The following is a 20,182-nucleotide window of genomic DNA, read 5'->3' on the forward strand; positions in this document are numbered from 1 at the left end:
GTCCTTGCAAAATAACAGAATAAGCAAAAACAGTAATTTGAGTCATTCAAGTGCATAACACTTCCCAGTACTTCTGGGTGTCATAAATATCCCAACTAACCTCTGGTCAGGGTGCAGTCAGTCAGCTCTGAAGCGCTTCTCTGCATAACCAGCCTAAAACCTGGCCACACCTAATCGTCATCGTCGTCGTCGTCATTGAACTGAATGCGTGGTGCTCTTGGGGCAGACGCCCACGTTCTATCATAGCCCTTCGTGCTGCCTGTAGGCTTCTCCTGGGTGGTGATGAGGTCTATGATGGCTGTGATGACAGCGCAGTCTTTGGACTGACGATTTTGCCAGTCCACGGGAGCAGGGTTACGGATCTTCTCCTCCAGCAGAGAATCCAGCTCGTTCTTTAAACTCTGTAGAAAAGACGGGTCAGTAAAATGTATCTCATCATTGGCTTTGTCGCGAGTGTGTCCTGTGCTTACTTTGACCAGGTGCGCTATGCGTGCCGGGGATCTGAAGACGATCCACTGGTCCACGGCGATGGTCTCCTGGTCCTCGTCTTTCTGGATCGTGATGTCTCCTCCGAAGAACAGCAGCGAGAACGGGGACACCTCAGTGCAATCGTAGAGGAAGATCTGAGGACACGCAGAGAGACGTCGCTAACGCACAAACGACAGGAGCTCGACAACAGAACACGCTAACACAGTCGGTGACGGGAAGCGGGATCATGATGACACACCGTGCCCGACAGCTATTCTGTGGTGTGGGCTGAAAGTGTCCCATTAGTGAAGAGAGGCCGTGCGAGTTTGAAATGTGTTTCAGTGTTGAGAGAAATGTCATCTTGCCCGGTCTGTGAATTTCACAAATGTGTTGCACTCTTTTCCTTCCTGTGCTCAACTGACAGCTGCTCATGCAGAGTAGCGTGACTATTGATGCCCAAATAAATTTCTTTTTTTTTTTTTTTAAAGAAATTACAGAAATAATATAAATTTGAAAATATGTAGACAGAAGAAAGAAGTGATACTCTATGTAATGCACTGTGTGTGTATATATACAGTATATTTCAGCTTGGAAGGTAACAGACAGCAGTGTTATAAATTAGCATCTGAGAAGGTAAGGCGAGTGGGTGGGAGACAAAGAGAAAAAATAAGCAAGGAGAGAGCGGGGACAACTGCATTTGCCCCATGAATGTGTAATGTAATAGACCACCAGGTGCAAGTGCGTCAGAGGAGATTAAGTTTAACGTCATCACTCACTTTCCTGCCTTTATTTTTTTCTTTCCAGGACTTTCTGCTTCCTTCTCTCACTTAGTAAACAAACAACCGTGACAAGCTTGGACTCTCTGAATACTTTACTTTGATAATAGACACAAGTGCAGAGCATTGTGCACAGAACTACTTCCACAACATTTAATGGTGGCAATAATAATGGGGAAATCCAGCAAAATACTTTTCTTCATAAAGACCAAGGCGGCAAAGTGAGAGACGAAATCAGAGAGGACATGAAAGGGCTTTTTTTTCTGCTGAAGAGTAACCTTCACAAAGAGAAATGGCACACAAGGAACAAAGACAGACGGATGGAAGGGAGGCGAAAATGGGAGAGTAAAAAGGGGCAACAACAAAAACAAAAAAGAAAGAGGATGGCCGTCAGGAGCCGCATTGACCGGTTTCCCCCACCACCTCTTACATTGTGTCTGGACGCTTTGAAGCACAAGAGCCTTTGAGGGCGAGTTGAAAGGCAGCGTTATAATCAAATATTCATTCGGAGTAAAGCTGGAATAAACCACTGGCCCTTCTTTCCACTCACACGCACCCTTCAGAGGGACACATACAAAATCAACAAGACACGAGCAATACGCACTTGAGAGTAAAAAAAACAACATTCATGCAGCCGTGTTGAAACACAGGGTATTGCATTCCCATGTCCCCTCGCCTACTCACACTGCTCGTTCTCATCTTGAGGTGGTAGATGAGCCACGTGTAGTTGAACTCCGTCTCTTCAGCATTGACTGATTTCGGGTGGATGCACACCTTTCCATCAGCTTGGGTGTACACCTTCACCCTGAGAAAGAGAAGATGTTAGAGTGCCTGTGTTTGTCTGGGTGGTGGGGCGACGTACATTTGGTAAAAACTATTGATAAAGGAAATTCTTATAGTTTTATTACCATCATTATCTTGATAACGGAACAGAGGGGGAAACATTTCTCATTACTGTAGGTCGGAAACTGCCACCGAGCGCTACAGTACATGGTAAAGATGTCTAGTCATTAAAAGAGGAACTCCACAGATTTGACACAAAACGGATCATAAGTAGTTCTAGAAACGACCCATCAGATGCTTTAGGGCTTGTTGATACGAGGCAGAAAAAACGCCTCCTGCCATTCTAGCACGGCGGGTACCAAAGACAAGTTGTGATGCAGTCTGCGAATCCTCCCTAACATGAAAGTAACGCCGTGTTTCAAACTCCTGCGTGTCAGCGCGACAAAACCCAACCGCTTGACTGCAGGGAACAAAGCTGCTTGTAACCAGACAGCGCTCTGATTTAGCAGCAAAACAAACAAAAGAGTGCTTCATTGAACAAGGCCTCCGTTAAATACTGCAGACATGTGAAGACTTTCCAAATGGATTAGCACCACAAGTGCTGAGAACTACTTATGCAGAGGAAATGACCCTGGCAATTTTCACTGTCCAACTGGGTCTAAAGCTGTCATTGAGACAGACAAACAGAAGTGACAGGCCTACTGTGAGAGTGTGTGTGTCTGAAGCGGTCACAGACGATGCCTATGACAGCTGCCTGAGGCCAGTTTTATGATGACTGCATTGATCTTCAGCTGCAAAAGCGCCTCTTTTTCTGACATGGTCTCTGCATAGCCGCAGGTAATTGTCACAGGACCGCTACAAAACTCTCACCTGAGAGGTCTGATGAGATATTGTCGCCTTTTTTTCCAATCAAAAGTTCAATAAGAATGATTGTGCACTTCCTCTCATTGAATTGGCAGACTCACCCGGGCCTCTTCTTGCTGTGAGATGGTTTGATCGTTGCCACCTTCGGGTACAGACCAGCTACAATCACCGCCTTGATCAACTTCTCATTGTCTGATGAAGGAAGTGAGAGTTCGAGAAAAAAAACAAAAAATGAGCATGTTGCATATGAGATTTCATTACTGCTCCACGGTCTGGTTTTAAGACTCATAAGAGCGAGCATTTTCGGACAGTTGAATCGCAACCGGTCGATGAATAGTTGATTTTTTTAGTTACCTGAGTTGACGTTGGATTTGGGGTCTTTGGGGTCCCTGCTGCTGACAAAGCCTGTATGCATTAGATGCTCAGCAAACTGACCCTTCATGTTGTGCAGCATCTGAATGACAAAAGACAAATTGCTTCTAAAAAGGCTGCATGTCCTTATCTGCACAGGCAGGAGTCAACTTAAACATGTAATGTGGTTTTCTTTTCAAAAGCACATCAGTATAGAGCTCAGCACAACACCACTAATCAGACTGGCTCACCTGGAGCGTATTGGCAGACAGGAAGTTGTCCCAGCAGTACTCCCGCTCATACCTGGCACCACAGTGTTTGGCCTCCTCCCAGCCCTGGTCAATCACAGGATGAATTAAAACAGAATCAGTGTATACAGCAGACAGAGATGAAAGACCGATGTGACAGATGTGGGCTGTCTTACCTGGAAGGCATTGACAATAGTGAGGTGGTCACTCTTGGAGTTTCTGGACAGGGTCCTTCTCCTCATGTCTGCCATCTTCTCTTTACCCTGAGACAGACACATGCATTTAATATTAAGACCTACTTTGCAATGAAAGAAGAAGGCGGCAGTGTGCAGCAATGTGTTGAAGTGTGCTCGTGTGTCGCTGCGGACACAAGCTTTCATGTCTGTGAGCTCGGTGCCCTACCAGGGGTATGAAGAAAGGGTCTTTGAAGCTGAGTGAAGCAGCAATGGTGAGTACGGGGTCGAGGCAGCCCAACAGAGCTCCAAACAGAATGAGTTTGCCAATGTGAGGCTCCACAGGCAGGCGAGCCAGGTGGAAACCCAGCGCTGTCAGATTCTCTGAGCGGTCCAGGGCGTTCTAGCACACAACACATTCACAAAACCCAGAAGAGAAGCACACATCTTTAGTCATCTACAGCTCGACACGGGTTGTTGAGAGGGAAATAATATCCCAAAATATAAAGCAGGCAGAAAAGATTTATTAATTAAGGCTTATTAAGGCTCTCAGGAGCATCTGCTTTGACTTTTGTTACCGTCACATACCTCTTTCTTACATTTGTTTTAACCTTACCATGCTTTATCTTCTTAAACCCTTTTAATGAGTACCGATTCCTCATTTAGTCCTCATTTCTTTTCCAACCTGCCTCCTCCACTAGAGGACAAGCATCCTTGGTACTAGCAGATTTATACATAATACTTCACGACAGGAGACCTTGAAACCACATGCTCAGGTCAGAGATAGTCTCTCTTGCTGAAATGCTGCCGTTTCCAAATTACTTTGGTACATTGTCTTTGCAGAGTATTGATTAACGCAGAAACAATGAGTCAGATTAATTGGTTAGTTGCAGCTGCTTGTTGTTTCTGATTAGTCTTTAAAAATAAAAGGAATGATCTTCACTCTTTCTTACCAGGTCTACGAGGTTCTTGATGGCGAGGCTGATGGCGTTTGTCGTGGGAGGGTCCAGGGATTTCTCCAGGAATTCAGCTATTGACCCAAGCTTCAAAATCTAGGCAGCACACATCACATCACATTACACAGTTATCAGCAAAACTCTTTTTGTATTAAATTCTCTTTTCTTTGTCTAACTGCTTGTCATTTGTAGCACTGAATTGTGGGCAGTACAGTATATAGCTATGGTAAGGTCGACTGCACTTAGCTTTATGCGTGTCTTCTCATGGTTTGCCATTATTGAGTTAACCATGTTACCATTAGCTCCATCATTACGCGGCTGAGCACATAATTAATATAATGATGACAAACGGTGATTCTCTAAATATGTCTTTACCTTCATATCAAATAAGAGATTTTTTAAATACACCAAACATCTATCTGTGAGAAACCGAGGAGTAAGGAAGCGACCACATTTCTATGTCTGACTCATAGGTTGGTGTTGGAGTGCATTAGAGCGTCTGCTCAGGGTTAGCATGTTGTCAGTGTTTCTCTCACTTTAAGGACGCCCTGATGCATTAGTGCTCCTCTCACCCACTAGCTTCAAAAACATCCAACTGAAGTAGTGGAAGACACACACTCAAATGCATATCCAATAACAAATACTGGTGAGAACAATCATTGCAAACACTAGATCTGAGTGAACTTTGGCTTAATGTTCCATTAGCATGGGTTGAAATATGTCTGTGTGGAGTATGAGGAGTTAAAAAAAAAAAGAGGAGGGGGACAAAAAAAAATAGCAAGCAACCAAAGAAGAAAGCGCCCGTTCATGTACGAGAACGAGGCTCAGAAGAGGAGCGATTATGTTTTTGGCAAAAATGGAGCGAAAAGAGCTCGAGAGCAAAAGGGGCAATGAGTCAGCCCAGAACGTTCATCCCTCGTTCTCATTAGGCAGGAAAGAGGCTGTAATTTAACGCAAGATCAACAACAGCAGCGCTGTCCTCGTTCCCCTTCTCTGCGCTCACTAAACTCATTCACGTCCTCATCTCAACTCCCCAGACAACACCTATTTGTCTCTCCACATAGACAACCTTGATCTGCAGACAGAGCTCCTCCAGTGGTGTCCTCATGATTTCGGGTAATTGATAAGCATCCAGCAGGCTGGCCCTGAGACCATTGTACAGATGATAGCACTTCCCTGGACACACTCTGGATATATGCACAGAAGAAGAGAGTGGGACAGAGAGGGGAGAGAAAAAAGAAAAAAGAGGTTGCGTGTTACATCAGTCCGGTGACAAGAGCTTCATTTGAAATCAACGGGATGAAACGTCCCTCGGTAAGCAGCTCCTGCTAATTGGGCCTTGCTCCACTTTGATGTCAGAGCTAGCTAACGGAACAGACATCTCGAGTCACAGACTGGAAACAACCAGAGAGTGACTACGCTTTGCCTTTCTCAGTGTTTACAGATGGGAAGGCAGGAAGGAGTGGGCTGATGGGAAAGACTGACAGAAAGCTGAGATGACAAATAGAAGGGAAAATAATGCCTCCAGATAAGCGCTGCACACCCAGAGGCACTAACATACAGCATGCCCTCGCTGTATCCGCACACATACCTGCCAGCACGTCCTTTCCTCTGCTTGGCATTGGCCAGGCTGACCCACTCTGCCGTCATGGTGCTGATGTTGTTGCTGGTGTCGAAGTTGGTCTCCTTAATCTTGCCTCCGTCTATCACGTAAACAACGTCATCTATGGTGATGCTGTGAGGAAGAGTAGCGAGAGAAGAAGAGGGAGAGACAGAAAAAAAAAAAAAAAAAAGAGGCTGGAATAAAGACCAAATCTTCAAAGCAGCCTGTGAAGAATTATTAGCCAAGACTCGCACGCAATCATTCAGAAGTAAAGAAAACTAAAATATAGCCCTGTGGTAGGTTTAGAGTCTATATTTATGAGACTGATGTGAGGAGAGTGCAGGCAGCTTGCACAATGCTCTGTGAACGCATTAACAAATTGCCGGACAGAGACTTTGTGCGCTCCATCCAAGCCAATATGACAGTGTCCACAATCACTCCAGGACATGTATGCTAATTAGCCCCAAATCTGCTGTTTCTATTAATGACTTGGACCTACTGCATTACACTGGTACACACAAGAACACATGGATTTTCCCATTTTCTCCCACTTACCAAAAGTAACAGCCAAAAACTAGTACAAAAGCTGCACAACCCAAACAAATACACACTCACACACACACACACACATACCTGGTCTCAGCTATATTGGTAGCGATCACAATCTTTCTAACTCCAGGAGGAGGCCTTTTGAACACCTGAGAAGAGGATGGGGGAAATATAAGATGAGACTTTTGTGATATTGAAGAGGACAATTGGCAGAGACAGCTGGAGAGACGAGCACAGAGAGGAACAGGAGAAGGCTAACCTGCGTCTGATTCACGGTAGGCATGAGGGAGTGCAAAGGGATGATGACAAACCGGTCTGAAACACAACAGGACACAAAAGAAAAGCTCAAACAAAGAACCATTTGACAACATAAGATAATACTGCTAGTGTGTGAGGCGCAACAATTATGTCTAAATATAACCTTGGAATTCCAGGCTAATATCAAGAATGCAACAATCTATCACCATTTGTTCATCTTTGGTAACAAAACTTATATTGTTATTAAATATGGACAGAAAAACACAATGTATTTAATCCAGTATATTTAAAAATCCCCCTCAGTAATGTTTTATGACTTTTGAAAAATACAAAAAAATGGGGTTTTTTATTAGTTAAAACTGCTTAAATGTATACAGTATATACTCGTATGTATGTATACAAATTTCAAAAAGTTTTAACAACAGAATACAAGATGTCTTCTACTTCACTGAAAAGTCCGTTCTCAATAGTTTTTCATATCACACTAGGGCTGCAACTAACAACTATTTATATTATCAGTGAATCAGAAGAATATGTTCCCGATTAATCGATTTTCTAAAAAAACAATTAATTTCCAATGGATTCATTGTTTCAGCTCTACACACTTCTGTAAGTTATATCGGACCAGAGACCAGACTAGTAACATAATCATGCTCGAACGTATTTCCACGCTTGTACCTGATCGGAACATCTGCTGAGCCGTGAGCAGGTCATTGAGACCGCTGATGTTGTCCCAGCCAGGAAGGAAGACCAAGATTGCTCCATCCTGTCAGACAAAGACATGACACAACACTTAGCAGCTGAAAGCCACACAGTAAAAACAGCAAAAAAAAAATACACCAAGAAACAAACTGCCGTTAGCCGGAGGAGCCTCAGCAACAACCGAGCCAAGTGAGCGAGGAGCTGAGCCGAGGAAGATGGAGCTGACTCGCCCTGAGCTCCAAGCCTCCGCATTCGGCCACACAATAGGCCCCGACATTGCCTGCCAACATCATAATGACAACATCTTCCCACTACAGGGCAGCCTCTGCTTCACATTACCACAGGGATCTCAAAGCAGCAAAACAAAAAGAAAGAAAAGAAAACCAATTAGTCACCTGGAAAATATAGAGGCACACAAATGCAAGCTGAGAAAACATCAGCAGGATAAACGGATGACGGAGGCGAATAAAGTTGGAAGTATTCCAGCGCGATCAAATTCAGCTGTCTGACAATGGACTGGATGACCACTTAACGTGAATTAGGTGTCAGCTCCTCAAACATTAAAAACACCTTGGATGATTGATGAGCAGCAATCGTATTATTGTAGCAGCAATAAAATAGGACACAAAGAATAACGCAGAATACCTAAAAGAGATTTACAGATTACAATAAAATGTTTTCTCTAAAACAAAATGCCAAATATCTCAATGCATCAGTGTTTCATGTCATGTGACCACAAGCGGCCATTCAGGTTTTTTTTGCATTATTCAAACACTGTCTAATGTTAGCAGAGTTTCCTGATTTAAGACGGGAAATATCTGACCAAAGAATAACTAAACACAACCGAACCAGGATTTGAATGCCAGTTGCTACAAACACATTTCAGTCAATACACAGAAAGTAGTGCGCTTTGATACCTGGCTTTGGAATCATTAACGAATCTCATCATCAGCAGCTTTTTAAAGAAAAAAAACAATGAGTCGATTAATGTTTTTTAGATTTGAACTAAAGACAAATAATAATGTCAGAAGCTCTTTGGAAACTGGAGCAAAATCCTACTTTTATGTAATATCAAAAGGGAAACGTTTCTGGAAATGCTACTTTGCTACATTAAAGACCTAAAATGAAACACAAATGATAGTCAGTATAATATTAAGCTGATACAAAAATAACCCAGTCTTTAAAAAGGACTTTTCATTTCCTGAGAGGAAGGGGAGATGAAGAACAGACTATAGCTTCTGGGGCCTTTTAATTAAAGCTAATTATTATCACCAGTGCTCACTCACTGGCACTCACTTGGGACTAGATTTGTGTGTGTTTAATGTGCGTGCATGTGTGTGTGTGAAAGATAAAGGAGGAGGAGAGAGTTGTGTGCCTAGTTACAACCTGACAGAAACACATGTTCACACACATGCAGTACAGAAAACACCTCCGATTCCAACTAAAAATCAAGTAATGGCACAGCAAGCTCTGTAGTGTAGTGCTACTACTTAACACACACACACACAGTTGTACCCAGCAGGCGTTCATTAACGCCTGTATGTCAACCCCCTAGGTGTCTAATCACGGACTCCTGCAACATAATTAACCAATCATCAAAGTGGAAAGCCTGGCAGACGGCCCGTATCCTCGGTTCAGAACGCCGTCACGGAGAATCAAGCGGTTCCCTGTCGAGCGCCGGACAATGCCACGGCGAATCAGCTGGTCGACTGGCTCAGGGTGGCCGTGACTGATAGAGATATGGCTTCATAGGGGAAGGGATAATTATTCTGTCTGACCGCGTTAGTCACATCTCATTCTGGGCCCGTCTCTTTTTCCTGTTTCTCTCTCCTGTACACCACAAACTAACAAAATACGTCCAACTAGTTCCACTGCATCTGGAAAAAATACAGGAAAAGTGAGAGCAGCATCGATTGTTTTCCTTCCACTCGGGCGCTCCATTTCCTAAGTCGTCCTCACCGTTGTTTCCTCCCTTGTAATAGGGACAAAAGCCCACACTGAATGGTGTTGCTTGTGATAAATCGGTTTCATTGTGCAGCTTTGTTATCACACATGTTGACACTGACCTACGTGACTCTATAGACACAGATGACAAACATAAGAAACATGCTGCAAATACAATTTGAACAGGGGATTTACTGAAATAGACAGTTTTTTTGCCCTGCCTTCATTTCGCCTGCACATGCAACTCCTGATATAGCTTGTGGGAGAAAAATCTATGTGTGTATTGAAATATATTTGTGTAAAATCAATCATATCCATAATTTGAAACGTATCCATGTATATTCACATTCATACTGCGATATTGGCCTGTATCATTGTCATATGTTATTCACGTCACTGAGACAGGGGAGTCTTGTATAGCGGCCATGGAGTCCAGGTGAAGATAGAGGGGGGGATGATGTAGATGAACAAGTAGGGCAAGATTTCTAACGGAGGGAAAAGACAAGAGCCGGTCGCTGTGACGGGCGGCCAGAGGTGGAATCAGGAGAAGACGAGTGGGGAAGGAGACTGTTGTTAATCAAGAAACCCTCTGTTATGACTTGTCCGAGGTGAAAGTTCAGAGGAGGAGGAGGACATCGCCGAAGAGGGGAGAAGACTTCGGGTAGAATGGAGGTATAAAGTAATGTACAATGCTATTGTGAAGTGAGTTGACGCCGGACAGCTCGGTTTACTTGTATACGTTGTGATGCAAAATAAATCAGCGTGAACTGAAGACAATCCAATCTCTCTTGTGTTCTGTGGGTGTTCGTTACCGAGTTCCTAATAGTGAGATCCTGTGGTGTCTCACCACGAGTCAGATAGAGAACCGTCACTGAGCCGGCCGTGAGGTAAAGTCAAGGAAGCGGCTCATCAATGGAGAAATAAACCACAACAAGCCACAGTCTAAAACATTCACACAAAGAAAGAAAAATGTCTGATCTGACTTAGTTGACATTATACTCCACAAAACCAAAGTCTTAACTGAACACTGATATGAAATAGAAATGAGGAAATGGATGTGCATCGGGAGAGCATCTGTTCGATCAGTCATTAGCACAGATCTGCTGCCAGACTGTGTGTTATTTCCTCTGATCTAATGTCGCTCCGTGTCTGGAAGCTAGCCCTCCTGCTCCGTCCATCTGCTCTACCTCAGAATGTGATGTGCGTCTATGCGTTTCTGTACCTGTCAACTATTCACTTTTATTTGATCTGAAACCATGTTGCTAGTGGAGCACTGCTTTGTCTACCGGTCTACGATCAAAATATTTGGAGCTTTTCAAGTCCAAGAAAAAAATTATTCTTAAAATCTACAGGTCAAGTGTCCGTGAGCACACACAAGCACTCAGGGCTCTCAGGCGGTTCCGACCCACATAGCAAACTCCCTGGAATCCCATTTTCTTCAATGGAGTACAATGTAATTCAAGAAACTAGAATTTAGCCACTTTCATATACGGCTGCCCTGACACCAGAGATACAAACTCACCTCCTGATTGAGCACAATATGGCGAATCAGTGCCACGATCAGCTCCAGGTCAATCTTGTCGTCATCATCCAACATCTCCACTGTCTCAATGGTGTGGTCAGAGTATCTGTAAAACATGGGACACAGACAATGAATACACTGACAACCCTCCATCTCTGGTGCCTTAACATGGTAACACATTGCACTGGAATTCAGCAAAATAGCACAAATAGGGGTTTGTAGTAAAAATACTGACTTTGGAGATACCAAACTCAATCTATAATGTGGACTGTGCAATATTTCTCACTTTGGACTTCTGTATATAGTGTGCACACTTTGTTACACTTGATATTTACCATGTTTATGAAGGGTGTATATATGTATTTATTGTTTACTTATAAATGCTGCCATCTTAATTCATTGTGTTACCTCTGTGCCCTTTTCTTGTTTTCCTTTTAAACTGACTCAGTGAGCATTGCTCAAATAATTCCACTGTACCTCTTTAAAAAGGTACAAATGCATCTCTTGTATCTTGAACAAACTTGATTTGTCTAACTGACTGCAGTAATAACGGTGGCAAAGAAAAAAGGACTGCACTGCAAACAGCTGTAATAATTCAAGGAGAGTTTTATTGAGGAGTTGAGCTTCTCCCCTCAAGCAGTTGCAGGATGGAAAACCCCACCACAAAGATTCAGTAGTAGATTACAGTTGGTGCAGTGTTTTTATACACTGTTACCGATGCATTCAGTTACATTGGGAGGAACAACACTGTAATGCAGATGTATAAATTGAGTGTTTACCTAACAAATCTATCAAAGGGTCGAGTGTTCCAAAGCCCTTACCCTGCTCCTCATTCAGCTTTTAAACACTACGGTAAACATCACGTTCAAATTCACAAAGAAAAGGCGATATTCATTTTATATCCTCCCATTCGCCACCTACACAACACATCTATCAACCTGGCAGCTTCTCTAACAATCTAACCACCCAGCTGTTCTCACCAACTCACCTGCCCTGCAGTGTGCGTGCATACGTGGGCCAACTCTCCTTGTATTCAGCCTCTTTCTCCTCCTTCTCAGGCCTGGAGGGGTGCCCCTGCCAAAAGTTTCTCTTCCTTGAGGGGCGACGGTCCTTATTCTGGGGACGATACCTGGAAGACACACCGACCACTTCATATGAGACCCCGTTAAAACAAAAAGGGGTGTGGTTCCGTTTGTATCTTTGCATTTGTGTGTGTGTGTGTGTGTGTGCATGTTAGTGTGCGACTGTCTTTGCATGTGTGCGTCTGGGAGCAGTGGCGTTCTACCTGGTCATCTCCACAACGTCCTCAAGTAGGAACTCCTCAACCGGGAACGTCAAACCAGGGATGTGGATCATCGGACAGTTGTCTAAAGGTTTGACGCAGGGAAACGGGTAGATGAGAGGGAGGAACAATCCAAAACAACCAACCTGCAAGACCGGTGCTGAACAAACTTCGGCATGGCATACCAAAATATCGAGAGAACTTCTCTGCGTTGAGCGTGGCACTCATGAGGATGATCTTGAGGTCATCTCGAAGGGTGAGTATGTTCTTCACAATGACGAGCAAAACGTCAGATTGCAGATTCCTCTCGTGGATCTCGTCCAACACCAGGTGGCTGATGCTGGACAACAATCTGACACATACACAATGAATAAAGGACAATGTTTTAGTCGGTGGTGGATTTTAGGTTGAGTCGCTTGCATTTCAATACCCATACGACGATACCGTTTAGTATGCCAGAAATAAGATTTAGTATGTCTCAATACATAGTATGAGTTGCATTTTGCAGTATGCAAGCCAGCATGCTTTTCTGGCTATTCTGACCCACAATCAGCGGATATATGAGCAAGAGGGTCATAGTTTAAGGTGCATTGTTATGACGAAGTAGTATGTCCCAATTTAAGGCATACGGCATGCAACAAAACATACTTAGTAAGGGCAGCTGCAGTATGTACTAAAAGTAAAAAAAATAATTAAAAAAAGTATGCGATTTGGAATGCAGTGTCCTCATTAGGTCTGAAAAAAAGCCAAGAAGATCCTTTTTATTTTCAAAATGTTTCTCTTTTTTCATAATGTGCTGCATGATTTCTCTTATTTTTACATTCAGTAGCTATAATTAGATGCCATTTTTTACTCACTTTCCAAATGCTGCATCTAATCTTTTGCCATCTAAAAATGGTATCCTACATATTTAGACATGTGATCTTTGCAACTAGAATTGGGTGCTGTGCTTATCTGTACGGCAGTAGTTTAATGACGAATCAAAAGGCTCTGTGGGACTTAAAATACAAATTCATCACTTGATGGCTGGAGACAAAAAACTGACAAGTGTAAACATAGCTGCAAGTCCATACAACTGTCAGCTTGAAAGCAAGCTGCTGCTTAAATACAGCTTAATGCCAAAGAGTTGCAGCATTTTGCCAGACGACTGTAGTCCTAAAATGACTCACTAGAGCTGTGCCAACTCTGAAAAGACCATGAAGCAAGACAACAAGAGAAGCTGGCACTCTCACTTAGTCTCTGTGGCTTTTTTTCTGAAGACACTCAGAATGCAAGGATGAGTCAACAGAAGCTCTGCGTGTGTGTGTGTGTGTGTCTTCATTTCTCTGCCTTTGAGGATGAGGACCCATACTAATGCACCTTCCACAGACGACAGACAGTCAACCACAAGCCAATAGGAATAAAACAGAGTGACGCAGATGGAATAAGAGACTGGAGGAAGGACAGTTGCAACAAAGACACAAAGAGGAGAAGCAGAGAAGAAGAAACGCAGGGAGAAGATGTGATGAGGAAGAGGAAGCAGGGCTGGGGGGGGGGGGGGGGGGGGGAGACTTACGGGTCTGTGCGAAGCCACTGAAGAATAATGCCTGTTGTACAGTACAGGACCGAACCTTGTCTCCGTGGTAACCGGCTGAGGGATAGAAGCAGAAAAAAAAAAAAAAAAGACTTAACATTTCCCAAAGGACACGATAATTAAGACGAGTACAAAGTGAAGACAAAGGATTGCCAGAATGAAGGTCCTTCAGTCCACACTTGTGAATGCGACTGTGAAAGACAACATTGTCTTTCAGGATTCCACACACACACACACACACACACACACACACACACACACACACACACACACACACACACACACACACACACACACACACACACACACACACACACACACACACACACACACACACACACACACACACACACACACACACACACACACACACACACACAAAGCTGAGATTGATGTTGCTAAAAAATGTTGTCGATAAAGAAAATGCTTTCTAATAAGTAATGTAATTGGTCTCTGCAATGTGTACAGTTTTTACTGCATCACTGGCAGCAGGTTTGCTGCATGGCTTTTTGATTTATCACAAATTTATTTTGTAATATGTTACATTAATTAATGGCTTATTGTACAATAAATGGACTTGACCTCGGTCATTTTTGTTGACCTCGATATTGGACTTGTTTGTTTACATGCGTCTGTTTCCATATTGATTTTGTCCATTTATGTATTTTTGCTAAAGAGAACAAAATACTGTACCACAAACAAATTCCACTGGCTTTGGTTGTCTGGCTAACAAACAATCTAATCTAATAAAAGCATCAACACTTTAGCCAACATGATGCAGAATAAACCATCTTCCCTCCCATTAGAAGACTTGGGCATTGTGCAGACATTGCTCTTCGAAAGGGTGTGCTTGCATTATTAGGTTATTATATTATCATTATATCAGTGGCATTGTAGCGTTGTGATATCACTACCACGAGAGGTTATTATATTTTAGCCCGTAAACCAATCCATTCCCTCGCCTTCTGTTTAAATGGCGACGACGCTCAAATCCAACATGGCGGTGAGAGCGTCCTGTCGGAGCATGAACTTGTCTGTTTGGCGTCCCTCTTTACTTTTCTGATTGACCTCCCGCTTAAACCTACTCCGCATTCCGTTAGCTAGCTCCGTCACTTCCGGCGCTCGGAACCACACTGATGAACTTCCACACCGATGACACGTGTGTGTGTGTGTGTGTGTGTGTGTGTGTGTGTGTGTGTGTGTGTGTGTGTGTGTGTGTGTGTGTGCGGTTGTGACGTTGCGGTCTGTGCCCCGACATAAATCGATAATGAGGCAGTGGCCGCCCATGTGTGTAAATGTGGCCAATCAGCTGGAAGACATTCTGTTCGAGCGACTGGCAGCTATGGCCGTGGCTTAGGTGTGTGCGAGGCGACTGTTGGTTCGAACCAACAATGGCGGCTCCTAAAGAGGTTAGCGTAGATGCTGCTATAGCATCAGTTATGTTGATTACATTATACAACATATGTTTGAAGAGACTTCCTTACCTCTGCAGGCGGATTTGGTAACCACAAGAATTTCCATTTCCTACACTTTCTGCCCTCTCTGATGCTACACGCTCTGCTACCTGAGAGGGAGGACGCACAAAAAAATGTAAGAACACGATCAGCATTAGTGAAGAATATCCATCTAAGTTACATGACAGATGCAGGAAATGACATACGCAGCCCATAAACATAATATCACACAACCACATCTATCCTTGGTATGCACAAAGCAACATGCAATTCAACACAGAGCTAGAAAACGAAAAAAGTACATACCGAGATGGCACTGATGCGGCGAGGCTGCGTGCAGACCACACGACACATTGAGCCCACACCTCTATTGATGTAGTCATCTAGGATGAACTGGGTAACCTGGGTGGTCTTTCCACACCCTGTTTCCCCACTCACCACCAGGACACGGTTCGAGTTGATAAGATCAACCAGCTCCTGAGCACAGAAAGATGGAAGCAAATGAGAGGAAAGGTCATGAGATGAAGAGGATAAGATTTCATTTAGCAGAATACACAATCATGCGGAAGAGTGTTTGCTTTTAAGAGTTAGTGGAATCAAAAACTTACCTCTTTTTTGCCATAAGATGGTAGTCTTTCCCTGAATTTCTGAAGGCAAAGAAATTTGAAACATTTCTTAATTAAGACTGAAGAAAAATAATAAAATGAAGAGCAGACGTTCTTTCTTTATGACTTGATGATGAGTACAGTTTTTAAATACCAAAACATCTCTTATTCTAATCTTACAAACCAGATTCTGAACAGTGGGTTGACAATTCAGTAATTCCTCAATATTCACTCAGTGGAATAATGTGACATTACGATATTGGGACTAATCTGCTCTGTAATTTCATTTTTAAAACATTTCCCAATATTTTACATGTGGGATATAATATTCCTGTGAGATATTAATTCCCCATCCTTCCCAACCTTACTCTGTATTATACTAAACTATTCAGATCCATAAAGATAAACATCTGTTGACCGGTAAATCTCAGAGTACAAAACAAGCCAAAGAATGGAATTCAAATTAATAGGCAGGTTTTTACTAATTATTAAGAAACATATGCTGTGTTTGAGCTTTGGTTATTTTTACTCCACTCTTCATTTCTTTAGTAAAACAATCTTCCCCACAGAAATAATCATGCAACCTTTTTAATTGGATGGTATGCATCCTATCTAAAGAAATATAAATGATGTTGGGCATCAAACCATCAATAAAAGTCTGGTGCAGTGGACATCTTAATATTTGCAGACACATGATAAAATCATTACATTCAACATCATGAACTTGATACTAATCGGTATGCTCACCAGCATTTCTTTGTACTTTGTATCTGATTTCTTGGTCTGCAGGTCTCTCTTTAAGCGGTCATCAAGTGAACTGTCTCTGGCTACTTCCTGGATTAAGAACTCCAGGTCCTTGTCTTTCCTTCTCAGCGTCTCTTTCTCCTCCTTCTCCTTCTCCTTCTCCTCTTCATCATCCCACGTGTCTGGAGGCTCATCTTTCACAACTGCATGGGAGAAGTAACTGAACGGAAAAACAATAAAGTGCGTAAATATCCACGATACGGTGGATCACCGGACAATATTGGTTGTTCTGTGATTGTGGCATGGAACACCATCAAATATTGAACTATATTTTTTGGAGCAATGAATCATATTTGCTTGCAAAGTTACCGTTGCGATTTGTTAGTTGCTTTCTTCTGGCCTGGAGTAACTTCTTCCTCCTCGTCCTCAGATTTGAGCTCAATCTTCTGTTTTTCCTCCTCAGACATGTCCCCATCGAAGTAACTGCATGCACAAATTAGAGTGACATTTTTAACAGCACTCGCATCTGAAAAAATGACACTGTGCAAGTCTTGAACAGAATAGCTATACAAGCTGTTCTTACCAATGGCTGCTGCTATTCGCAGCTGTCCGCAAGCTGTTAGACGTAGAGGCTCTCGCATCTCTCCACGAGCCAGGGTGATCATTTTGGACAGAGCTGAGCAGCTTGGTAATATGCTGTTCTCTGGCCTCATCCATCTGGACCACCGCCCGCTGCACACGGACATGAAGAGGGGAAAGTTCAGTCGTAACATTACAGTTAACCTTTACAAATGTGACACCAGCGTTCTGTTTGAAGCAATGTTATGAGTGAATTATTGAAAAATCCAACTGAAATGTGAAATCCATGGAACAGCGATACACATTGTTACGTGATTTTTCAGTAAATATTCAGTGATAATATTCAGTGATAGCTGAATGATTACTTGCTCTTTTAGCACTATGCAACGTCTACTGTAACTTCTCTGCCATGCACCGTGAATACGATTGGCTTGCTTTAAGGGTTGAAACCAATTCTGTCACCCTCAGACTTTAGACGCCCATTCACACAACCCAGTAAATTAAATCAACACATGTCTCTTCGGCTCTGATAACATCAAACAACTTAATGCAGTTTTATGACTCAAAGTTAAAAAAAAAACATTCAGGGAAGGTGTCTCTATTCACTAAATTGATCAAGCTATAATAAGATGTGTCAGGATCTGGGTGATGTACCACCTATCTGCAGGATTTTGCCCACCGATTAGGGTGCAAATTTCTGCACATAGACTTTGTGCTTTTAACCATTTTTCAATTAAATCAGCATATGCCCCACACTTTGCATCAGGTGTCTACTACAGGGCTTAATAAATCAGTTAGGAGGGAACTGTCACCCTCAGACTCATATCTGTGCTTAAGGTCCTGATGTTTCTAATGGAGTGACAACCTGCCCTGCTCAACACAATGTGCAAGAGCACGCAACCAAACACAATACATACCGATCTCCGGTCACCCTGCTTCCTCCTCACGGCTCCGTATCTTGCGTACCACATACCAATCTCACGTCCCTTCAGGTGTGGAGGAGGACGGTCCCGTTGTGCACCTCCTCCTCCTCGGTCCTGGTCAAAGTCAGAGCTGTGTCCACTCGAACCTCCTCTGTCCCGTCTTTCTCTGCTTCCATCTCTGGATCCTCCACCTCCTCTTCTGCCTCTTCTCCCTCCTCGACCACCATAACCAGAACTCATACCGCCGTCAGGAAAAAAAGCTAAAACGCTGTAAGAATAACCGTTAACCGGTAATTCAAGTTAGGTAACGTTAGCTAATATTGTAACGTTAGCTACTCGCTAATGCTAACGTTGCTAAGCGTCAATGCTTAGCTGGATGTGTTGAATGGACTTGTGGGTCAGAGACTGAAGTTAAACATACGTAGCTGCCGACAGTTCATTTCTTGAGAGCTAACATTACAGCGTAACATATTGTTAACGTTCAGATGATGCTGTCAACATGCAACGCTTTCGTTTGGTGCTTGTTCGAGTCCATCGGCATGTCGCACAGAAATGACGTCAGACATAATTTCCAGCTGCATGATATGCTCGTGGCAGCGCTCTGTGATTGGCTGTTGGAATTGTGGCTGGTGGAGGTGGTGGTACCATGTTTTTTACTTAGCCAGGCAACTGTTATGTTAACTTCTCATCAATCCATGAACAGATATTGCAATAACTCGTTTGCTTCAGATGTTGTTGGCTATTTTACTCTTAGGCTCTTGTTTTACTATAAATATATACAAATGTAACAACCGTGATGGCAGGGTAATAACAAGATCGCTGCTGTGATTGTTGAACGGCTCCCTTAAAAGACTGTATGTGTGACATTATCAAAATAAGAGCCTATAGCGTCTGTTATTGTATTTTCTTCCAAAAAAAAAGGATCTCCATTTTAAGAGTTGAAACTAATCCTGATGTAGACTGACTCCATTCATCAGCGGTTTGTCATTGATCACATATCTCTTTTGTTGATAGTGTCCCTTTGGTGAAATCTTTTTTGGCTCGATCTTCAGTTTTGCTTTTGTTTTTTTCTGGACATCGTATAACGAGCAAACAAAAAACAACATTATTTATTCTTTATGCAGGAAAGAATCTTGAGTATCTTGTGAACAATAAGGTGTTTCTCTCAAATATTTTTTATTAAAATATGCATTTGAAGTGATTGAGAATACATTTATTTTGATTAGTTCCCAGTATACCCAATTTATTCCATATTTTCTTTTCTTTTTGTTAAACATGGATTTTCTATCAGGCATTTTTCTCTGGTGTATTGTATTATCCTGCTGTATTGTGGTCCCTGTTTGACTTCTGTACATACCATACAACAAAAAATGAAATATTTGGCTATTTAATCCCCAGACTCAAACCCCTGACATTCCTGTTTACCAAGGAAACCTAATCATTCTCATCTCTATGGCCAATAGTAGTAGACTCAAGTTTTGAGTCACTGAAGGATCAAGGATTGGGAAAAAAAACATTTAATGTGACTTTATGAACAACGTCCTGAGGCTCTAAAAATCCACACCATGGGAGTATATGCTGCCAATGTAACTGCTGTAACGGGCTAACCCTGCTACCACAGCTCAACGGAACATCAGGGAATGACCTGTTGTCGGGGCCTTAAAGGTTACAGCCAAATGAAAAAGATCTGCCATGACTGCTTGACTACTAAAGCATTAACCTCACGTTTCTAAAATAAAATTAAAAAAACGTCTGCAGCTTTTCAGTTAAATTGTAGTCCATTCTTTCCTGAAATATTTATCAACTCCAATAAATTTGAAAAAAA

The 20,182-nt window shown here is 42.7% G+C and overlaps 1 protein-coding gene across 1 annotated transcript; it reads right to left on the reverse strand.

Annotated features, from left to right (window-relative positions):
• Window positions 1–79: 79 nt before the first annotated feature.
• On the reverse strand, window positions 80–18,915 carry dhx36 (DEAH (Asp-Glu-Ala-His) box polypeptide 36). The gene is made up of 26 exons (XM_076100161.1): window positions 18,352–18,915; window positions 17,439–17,587; window positions 17,225–17,338; window positions 16,859–17,075; window positions 16,115–16,153; window positions 15,813–15,983; window positions 15,537–15,616; window positions 14,035–14,109; window positions 12,665–12,831; window positions 12,483–12,564; window positions 12,186–12,326; window positions 11,198–11,303; window positions 7,708–7,795; window positions 7,031–7,086; window positions 6,856–6,920; window positions 6,211–6,354; window positions 5,689–5,806; window positions 4,617–4,715; window positions 3,893–4,066; window positions 3,667–3,753; window positions 3,494–3,577; window positions 3,246–3,345; window positions 2,993–3,083; window positions 1,929–2,049; window positions 471–623; window positions 80–401 (listed from the first exon to the last, which is right to left on the reverse strand). The coding sequence occupies exons 1-26, from the start codon at window positions 18,595–18,597 to the stop codon at window positions 171–173; spliced, it is 3,198 nt and encodes a 1,065-aa protein (XP_075956276.1). The 5' UTR covers window positions 18,598–18,915; the 3' UTR covers window positions 80–170.
• Between the last annotated feature and the right edge of the window lie 1,267 nt (window positions 18,916–20,182).

This window comes from Anarhichas minor, unplaced genomic scaffold (assembly GCF_050575085.1).
Source record: "Anarhichas minor isolate MPS153535 unplaced genomic scaffold, ASM5057508v1 ptg000026l, whole genome shotgun sequence".
NCBI classification, from domain to species: Eukaryota; Metazoa; Chordata; class Actinopteri; order Perciformes; family Anarhichadidae; genus Anarhichas; species Anarhichas minor.